We start from the raw sequence: 9,248 nt of genomic DNA on the forward strand, positions 1-9,248 counted from the left end.
TTCAAAACTCACCCTTATAGCCCCAAAGTAGGCAAATTAGATGGTGTAACACAGATGTGTAAAATAACTAATTACACTTTCCATACAGTATACTATACCACTTTTACCTTTTCAGTCTAAATTAAGTCATTTTTTCTTCAGTAAACACACACAATTAATACTTGCAGCTGACTTTTAAGAAACAAGATTTGCACCTGGAACTACACCACTGTAGTCCATTTAACTGTATGATGATGAAGAAAAGTGGTTTATGGAAACAAGCCCAAGATGAACCCCAGCAAGATACATCTTTCATTTCTCGAGGCTCCAGCATTAATGAACAGTGTGATGGGTGACTGCTTTTTTCTGGTGTAGTTGAATCTTAACAGTGATTATTAGAATATAATATAATGAACACAACTCTAAAAGTAAAAAAGAATTTTTAGAGTCATCTTTCAAGTGGTATTTTGGTTAACCTCATGATTCACTATTTTCCTTTGATTACTATCTAAAAAAAATGTAGATTAAAAAAAAATGTTACTGATAAGTCAGCTGAGTTCTACACCTATATAAGAAATAATAAATTTTTATGCTTGTGAAACAAAATCAATAAAACTAACTAACACCATGGCTGATACTTTTCATATGAGCTAGTTTCTTCATATTCCATTATTCTTCTCAAGTACTGCAATATAAAGTAGTTTCCCAAGGTAATCCAAATATGCATCTACTCTTTTATGCCTATCAGCCAGAAATTAAACATGTATTTTGGTCAGCTTTGTATATTTCTGATTTTACAAGGCTAATTATTTTCTCTCTCCCTTCCCTCCACACAGTCACAGGAGTAAGGAAGGGAAAATTATTTGTAGTTGAGATGTTGCTCATCATCTGTAGCTTGGCAACCAAAGTCGCTAGTGCTAGGAAAGTACCAAACATTTAGATTTATTGTGACTAGCTGTGTTTACAGAGCAGAATTTTAGTCCAGAATACTGTCTAGCTGATAATGTTTCTGTGCAAAATGCCTACATAGACATTAAGATAAGTGCATACAATAAATATTTATTCTCTAATTTCTAATTTATTCTCTAATTTTACTGTTAGGTAATGGAAATCAAAGTAGCATGCCACATTTTAAGCAGAAAAGCCAGTTTACTTTAAAATCTAGCTGAAGGTATGGTGAATCACTGTAAGCAGGTGAAGACAGAAAACTCTTTCATATAATTTATTTTGCTCTTGCATTTAATTTAACAATATGGAGTTAGGAAATTGGGGCAAGTCTGACTTAGCTACCACCATAAAATTCTTTATCATAAAAGCATACTGTACCTATTGTTGCTGGTAAGTTTTCTTGTAAAGCAAAGGAACGTCCCAATTCAGATCTGCAAACAGCACCATTCTTTCAGTGAGACCCTGCACAGAAATGAGCAGCCCCACCTTATTAACCTGGACAGGAGCGCAGCACACCTGAGTGGTGGCAGGTCACAGCACATTACACAGCCCCTTGTGTGCCCAGAGGTGGAGTTGCTGCAGTCACAGCATGGTCAAAAGTAATGCATGTGTAGGCAAAGTAGCAATATTCATGTGCTGTTTCTCTGATCATTCTGTTTTTAACAAGTTGACATCCAAACTAGCATGGGCTTTCATCAAACATAACAGAGATGACTTGCCTTTGAAATTTTCTCCCCTCCTGCATTCTTTCACCTCAGGACAAAACACCAGGAGTTCCAGTACTTACCCATTGCATCCAAGGGATGAGAATTTTTCTACTTGGTTTTCAAAAAGAAACACAGATGTAGTTGTACTTTTGATACATAAAAAAACTTCTAAAGATATGTAGATTTCCCTTCCTAGAAGCTGCTCTGTAGAGCTGTAGTGGGTTTGCTTTGTAACCGAGCAGAAACACCAATTTAGTGTAGTGGTTTGTTCCAAAATACTCATCACTGTTTACCTTCTGTGAGATAAGAATTAGGAGAAACGCAAAACAGGCACCAAACTTGAAAGAATATAAAGAAGTTTATTAACAGACCTAAAAGAAGAAAAAAAAAATCATACCACACCTTCAGAACACTTCTCCTCCCCCTCCATGCCTTCATGAAATTACAACGGGTACTCTGATGCATCATAGCTTTACAACAGAATTTCAGCTTTAAGCATCTCCTCTTTCTCTTCCCTCAGGTTTTCAGCTCTTCACAGCACTAAAAGGGTTATTCTCACACAGGCCTTGCAGCTGGAATGTCGCTTATCGCTGTTGCTCCCATGTTCTTTTGCTGGACACAGGGCAGCTTCAGCTGAATCTTGGCCACACTGGAGAGGGGGAGCCGGGCCGCTCCGGCTGCTCACAGCAGGGATGGAGGGAAGGGGGGGTTCCGCAGGTGGGACAGGGCCCGTCGGCTCCAGGATGGCCGTGGCCCGGCCCGGCCTGGCCCGAGCAGGGCCTGGGCTGGGCCCGCCAGCCCCCACACGGGGCCCGCAGCGTCCCAGCACCGGAATCGAGACAGGCCTCTGCCCCCAGGGTTTGTCTGTTCTTAAGTGTGGATCACAGAGGCGTCACAACTTTAAGTGACTTAAAGAATTGTCCATATTCAAACAGGCCAGCTGATAGGTTCTGTCAGGTCAGGTCACAGAGGAAGCTGTAAGCCCCCCTTTGCAAGAACATCACTTCTGGGACTATGCTTGCTAACCCATGACAAGAGCCTTTTCAGTAATTACAGCCTTTGCTAGACAATACTGCAAATTCACAGCAACCTTTCACCTAAAGCAACTGATAAGAAAGCAGTAGCATTTTGTTCTTCAGGCAGCTGATAGTGACATCTTTAATATTAGTCACTGAGTAACCTTAAGAGAGATCAATATCACATACCTTTCCTTAAGGAAGAGGTTTGAGATAATAAATGAAGTTCATGATGGGATCCTAGGGTTAAAAAACAGGTTCATAAATGTTTCCAGTAATTTGACAGGACACTTACCTTTATGAGTTTTCTAGGTCAAAGTTTATTTCATAAGACTTCTGCAAATAAACAGTACTTCAAGGTAGTTACAGCTGCTGTGCTTTGGATGCAGAAGGCAGGTTTGAAAGTGCATTAAACTGTCCTTAGAAGAAGGTCAACAGCAGAAAAGCTTTGCAGTTGTGCATAGGCAAGGGGGAGGAGCTGTCTTACCTGTGAGGTGACATATGAAATTATAACCATAATAAAAACTGTTGATCTTTGTGATAAGAAATATTTAAATAAACTGTTACAGGATAGATGAAAATAAATTCTTGAGCCAGCCCAAATAAGATTCTGAGATTAAGGCTGAATTAATTTAGTTCAATGAGGGCAGAAAACTGTCTTTTGTAAAGAAGAATCTGCTTTCAGAACCTACTTCTGGTAATTTTTTCATCAAACATCAGTGGGCATTGGCATTTTGCTTACTCTCAACAAGATATATAATCTTACATTTTGGCTAGGTTACGGGTTGAATGAAATTTTTATTTTTACTTATTTAAATAATAACAGCCTACATTAAGAAGAAATAAACTTAATGCCTTTTGACTAAAGACACCTGGAAACAGCTCATGTATCTAAACAGAGCATGTATCTAGTTTTAAATGCCAAGTGGAAAAGACTTTTGTTTTAAGAGGCAAACCAGCTGTAGAGGCAAGGAAATTTTGGTGTTGAGAAGAATGTACAGACCATCAGCAGCTGTATTAACCAAGCTGCTCTGTAATCCAAATTCCTTAAGGGAAGGGAGGTTGTGACTAGCAAGAATTAAGACACCTTCTCCCCAACCCATTCTGCTGAATGCATTTTTAAATTTCCATCAGGTCAGAATTTTCAAACAAAATCCCCTTGTGTAACTACACTTGGGATGCAACTGCTTCTTCTCAGATGCCCACCTGGAGAATAGCTGAACTATGAAGCAGTACATTGTGCCACACTGAAAAGCCTTACCTGTGACTGCAGTGTGCTGTGTGTGCAGCAGGCGCTCTGACTGCTCATTCCAAAGCCAAGTCAGTTAGCACTCTGGCTCTTCATGTCTCAGCTCTGTTTAAAAATTAGTCTTCCAAGAAGAGTTTAGATAAACTGCTACCTCTAAAGGTATCTGTTTTCTTTCTACTGAAGTAATTTTAAGCATGAGGACACTTTTAAACTAACCTCTTTGAACTAATTTTTTTCTAAAATCAATGCAGTTGCCATTAAACTGAACACATGGACTGAAAATGGCAATCCTATTTGTCAGGCATGCTGACAGCATTAATGTATAATTCAGAACTTGGTGATCTTTAGTTTCATAATCTTACTTCAAATTTTCTATGCCTTAGGCCCATGAAAGCATTAACAGTGAAACAACCGTAAAAAACCAAAGAAGTCTCAATTTCAGAAATTAGCAGATGAAGTAAACCCTGGGTAATGATCTGTACTACAATAATGATAAACCAGATTAAGCTCTTGTGTATTAATTGTCAAACATAAGAGTGCTGTGCACAGTGCCTGAAGACTCCAATTAAAGACAAGGGACAACAGAGAACAGGACTGTGTCCCTATCAAGATGTACAAGTTCACTTAAAAACAAGATGCTGAAAATGTTCCAAGATCACAATACAGAGGGCCAAGATCAACCAATGAGTGAAACTGAGGACTGTCAGTTGAGGGAGTTCAGTCATGTGGTGTATATGCCTCAAATCTCCCCCAAATGTAGGCTGAGGATAATGGTAAATGCCATTGTGTAAAGCATTTTGAAGCATACTCTGGGCACTGGTAGTATTAGACAGTCTTGGAGAAATATACTTTGTGAGAACAAAGTCATCTACAGTTTTGGTGTTTCAAAAATGAGAGATTGCTTCTCAATGGCTTTTTAGTGACTTGGCAGAAAAGGAAAGGTCCAACCCACTACCTGTGGCTTCTCACGTTCTTGGGCAAAGTCTTGAACTGTTAGCCAATTGTACTGCTTTCACCTGCCACCTTTTGCTTTAATTCCATTCTCAATGGTTACTGATCTCCACCACCAAAAGTTCATTCCAAGCAGTATGTAAAAGAATAATCTTAAGCCCTTCTGCATAAGGTTATTTTATCTTCCATCTATAGATCCAGTCATAAGGTGAAACACAAAGTGGGCTGGTACTATGTCTGGGCCACTTTTCATCACTTCATTCTCAATGTTATCGATCACTAAGGATTCTGTAAGCTGTACTGATTCTGTATTTTCTAGTGTACACCTTTTGCCCTCAATGTAGACATGTAAATGACAGCATTTACTCTCAACTCATTTATGTTCGGCATTGACTTGTTTCTTGATTTTAGAGCCTGGTATTGGGGACAATTTGTATAGAAGGCTAGTTCTATTCAGTGCTTCAGGAAGTGCCCTCGAGGGGACTGTATTAGTCTAATAGTACTAAAATGTGTGCTCATTTTCCATGCAACAGCTATGCTTTCCACATCAATTGATCTTCATTTCTTTATTATTTTGTATTTTGACATACACTAGGAGTCAAAGGAAACCCAAGTTCTTGGGCTTTGTCTACCTTCTAAGTTTATAGCACTTTTGTTTGGTTCCCACAAAGATGCATTAGCTGAGCACAGAGTCTGACACTCTGATCAGACCCTTTGGGCCTTGGAGTGGAGAGCACAGTGCTCTGGGCAGAAGGGGCAGTGTTATGTGGGAAGCAGAGCTGTGGTCACGAGGGAGCCCAAGTCGGTGGAGAGTGGTAGTCATGGTATTTGGGTCTCACATGTACTGCTCTATGTGCAGACTTAATCCAGCTTGTTACATGGGTTCAATAATGGGTAATTTTACATGGGTAATTTTCTGGTCATATCCTATTTAGCATTACATTTAATGAGCTTTTTCAAAAGCAAAATAGGAATGAATTTCAATCAGATAATTTCAAGCACCTAAATACTGGCCATTTCTAATTTGCTTATCCACATACTGTTATTCTGTACTGCTGAAATATTGTTAAAATTAGGATTTCTCTTCATTTTTTTCCTAGGAAAACAGAAGGGGCACTTGAAATCATGTGGGGATCCACAGCCAAAGGAAACAGGAGAATGAGAGAACTCTTACATAAATCCCTGAGGAAGAGCAACATGTGGAGTGCTGTCACAGTTCATGAAGCACACTTAGATGAAAGCTCTCAGAAGGATCTAGTTTATGGACATGATTTTAGCTATTGCGATGTGAAAAATTCATCCCCTACTAAAAATGAAATTCAGCAAGAATCCCAGTGATAAGAACCTGCATCTCATCCAAGAAAGAGAACTTGGTGCCTGAATTTGACTTTTTCAGCAACACAAGATGTAATGGAATGTTTACTCTCTTCAATACAATTACTGTATTTTTAAGGTCATCAAAATGACAACAACATATGCTCTACTTGTACTATGAATAGTGTAAATCTAGCCCAAAATATTACTTTGGTATTTGAAGAAAGGGCTATTCCTTCTTAAGACAAAATGTGATACAGCTTTAAGTTAACAACAAGTAACTAGTTAACAGGATAAGCAGCTGGTAAGCGTGGTGTTTAGCCCAGATACATACCTTGTCACAAAACAAGTGAATAGCGAGACAGTGCTTATTAAATTAAAAGGACAAATTTCAGTAAGTTCTCCCTGGAACACCAGATGGAGTATGATCCAAGCTGAAAAAAAATGTGTGGCTTGTACTTTTTCTCATGATGAAGCATCTTGACTTCCTAAGATGCAAGGATGTCCTTATACTAGATCGTGTGCCAAAAATTCTTGTCATCTCAAGGACAGAGAAAAACTTGACTGTGAAGCAGACAAGACTGAAGCATCCTCATGACAACTGCTGGTGCCTGAATGCACAACTGTCCACCATGTAGATTTACAGGAACCCTGTAGGTGTTGGGAAGCTCCTACCATGGTTTTGCCAAGGGGATGAGCTGCCAGCACAGGATGCAGTTCTTCTCCAGATTGTTTTGTTCATCCTGCTTCAGATTCAGTGGCTTCAAAAGCCACTTCTTTCCAAAGTATTCTCTGAAGCAGTGCTTATTGTTTATGTCTTTAGATTATTGACATCTATTTGTCTTAGCTTTCAGAATTGTTGATTTTTCACAATATTGCACATCAGCTTTGTAGTAGTATGTAATTACTATTATGTGACTTTATTTTGGATTTACATATAACTTGCTGGATCAGCTTTTTGGTTTTGCTTCATTTTCACAACAAAATATAAATGGTACCAGAAAACTGTAACAATACAAAAACCCTGTAACTTTCATAGTTGTGTAGTATTAGAAATAATGAATAATTTCATTGGCTTTGATCAAAGTTAACAAAAAGAGCAGAAAACCAAGTTAAAATACCAAAAGAATTACATCTTGTTTGTGTCTAGAAAGGTTCCTGCAGCATTTTCCTTCAGAGTAAGGCCGTGACTCAGCAGAATGGCTTTATTCAGGAGAGGGTGGGGACAGCACTTCATGTCACACCATGATGTTCACGGACAGGTAGATGTACAGCTTTCAAAGCCAGGTTCTGCAGTACAGTGCAAAGTTAAAGAATCTACAGACCTTCAAAGCACTGGCAGAATCTCAGTGCACCCAGATACTACCCTGATTATAGGAAACCACCAAAGTAGCTAAGTCATATATATACAAGCAGGATTTTAAGATGTGCTTTAATTACTTTCCTTTAATAGGAATAGAACAAGTGCAACAAGCTTACCAGCTCATCAAGATACAACTTCAGCATGCCAGAGTCATTAAGACACTGATTAACAGAACTAGTCTCTTAACAGCACAGTATCATTTGGTCCATGCCCAGAGACTTAACAAGAGCTACACCTTTGAATCCTTTTGAAGCCTCTCCTGGCTTTTTCAACTTGATTATTTTAGGACTCTATGCCTCAACATAACAACCAGAAACTATTTTTAAACACAATCTTAAATAACTTCATTAATAAGTGAAATTGGCTTGGGGTTGAGCTATTGCTAAACCAGTCCTGTCTCCTCTCTTCCTTGAATTTGACCAAAAAAAAAAAGCTATTTTTGAAATGTCAGGTCTGAAATACCTCTTAAATATTAGAGGTAAGTTAGATACATACATACACACTCCTCTTGTTTCCACACAAGCCTCAATCTACAGGTATGCAGACCCTGGAAGAGCATCGAACATGGCTATACCCACAGCTTTTTATGTTTTTGAAGGCAGGTTTAGAAAATGAAGCCTTTCGTGTCATATTTTTTAATATAAGCATCTCTGAATATGCACATACAATCTCAGAACTGATTTAATATTTACAATATTCTCATCTGGTTTTAATTGTCCTTTTGAGTATGTTTTAAGAGTTTGTAAAAATAAGCAGTTTTACAAGGGAAATTATTGTATTGGTAATTCCTCAGAAACAGAAGCAATATTTTCAAAACTCTCAATATTGGCCTAACTGTTCTTGCACTGAAGTGATCTGGGAATGTCTTAGAATTGTAGTTATGCCACACCTGCTGCACATTTTCACAGCTCTTTAGAGTAAGTTTTAATACATGGTTCAAAGGGCAGCACCTTGACAGTGACACTCTTAAGACTTCGTTCAGAAATGTTACACTTGCTTTGTCATTTGCTTATCATTAAAATATGCTGTTAAACTTTATATGAGCTAACATTTAATCAAATCCATGGGTGATTCTCCATACGCAGTTTCCTGCTGGGGTTTTAGAAGTTCTAGTTTTTCTTCTGTTAAAGGAATTTTCCCCCCATACTATTGCTAGGAGGACAATTGCTAGGAGGACAATTGCTGGTTACTTTAGGAAAACAAAGAGCTACCCACTGAGGGTGGGGTGGCTACTCTTTTGTTTCACCTGGGTGTGTGGGGAGTTCAGTCCCCGCAGGAGAGGGAAGCTGTTTTTTCGTCGGCTGTTTTTTTTTCCTTCTGCGGAGAAAAGACCCCAGGATCCCCAGCCCACCTTCCCTGCTCCGCTGGAGGCCGGGCTGTGGCCACCCTGCCCCGCTGCTGCTTTGAGCCTTTGCTGTGTTGTAGCCCTGCTCGCCCTGCCTGCCCTGACCTCCGGGGGGTTTCTCTGTTTGGATACACCTCATCTGCCATCCGGGATTTGTGCTCGTCCCTGCCATTCCAGCCTGCTGTTCCCGAAGCTCCAGCTGGACACCGGGATCGGCTGCCCAGGGGTTTGTGAAGCCTTTGTTCCATCCCTCCCCGGGATCCCAGGGCTCCGGTGCCGCTGCTCCCCGAGCTCGCTCCGGAGCGCCCCCTGCAGCCGCGGGGGAACCATCGCACCTGCCCTGCTCACCGGGAGCCGCCAGCGCCCCTGCCGGCTG

General features: G+C 39.9%; 1 protein-coding gene across 3 annotated transcripts in view; it reads left to right on the forward strand.

The window, feature by feature from the left end:
• The window catches only part of CEP89 (centrosomal protein 89), a 54,269-nt gene extending 45,704 nt beyond the window's left edge, over positions 1-8,565 (forward strand). For 2 of the 3 annotated variants that reach the window (XM_069027291.1, XM_069027290.1), the window contains exon 19: positions 5,951-8,565. In XM_069027291.1, the coding sequence (XP_068883392.1) occupies positions 5,951-6,188 (238 nt within the window). In that variant the 3' untranslated portion in view covers positions 6,189-8,565. Of the gene's footprint in view, positions 1-167; positions 987-5,950 lie in introns of those variants that run through there. The other variant, XM_069027292.1, reaches the window with a different exon arrangement.
• Positions 8,566-9,248: the final 683 nt, after the last annotated feature.

The sequence above is a fragment of the Aphelocoma coerulescens genome, chromosome 11 (assembly GCF_041296385.1).
Source record: "Aphelocoma coerulescens isolate FSJ_1873_10779 chromosome 11, UR_Acoe_1.0, whole genome shotgun sequence".
In the NCBI taxonomy this organism is placed as follows: Eukaryota; Metazoa; Chordata; class Aves; order Passeriformes; family Corvidae; genus Aphelocoma; species Aphelocoma coerulescens.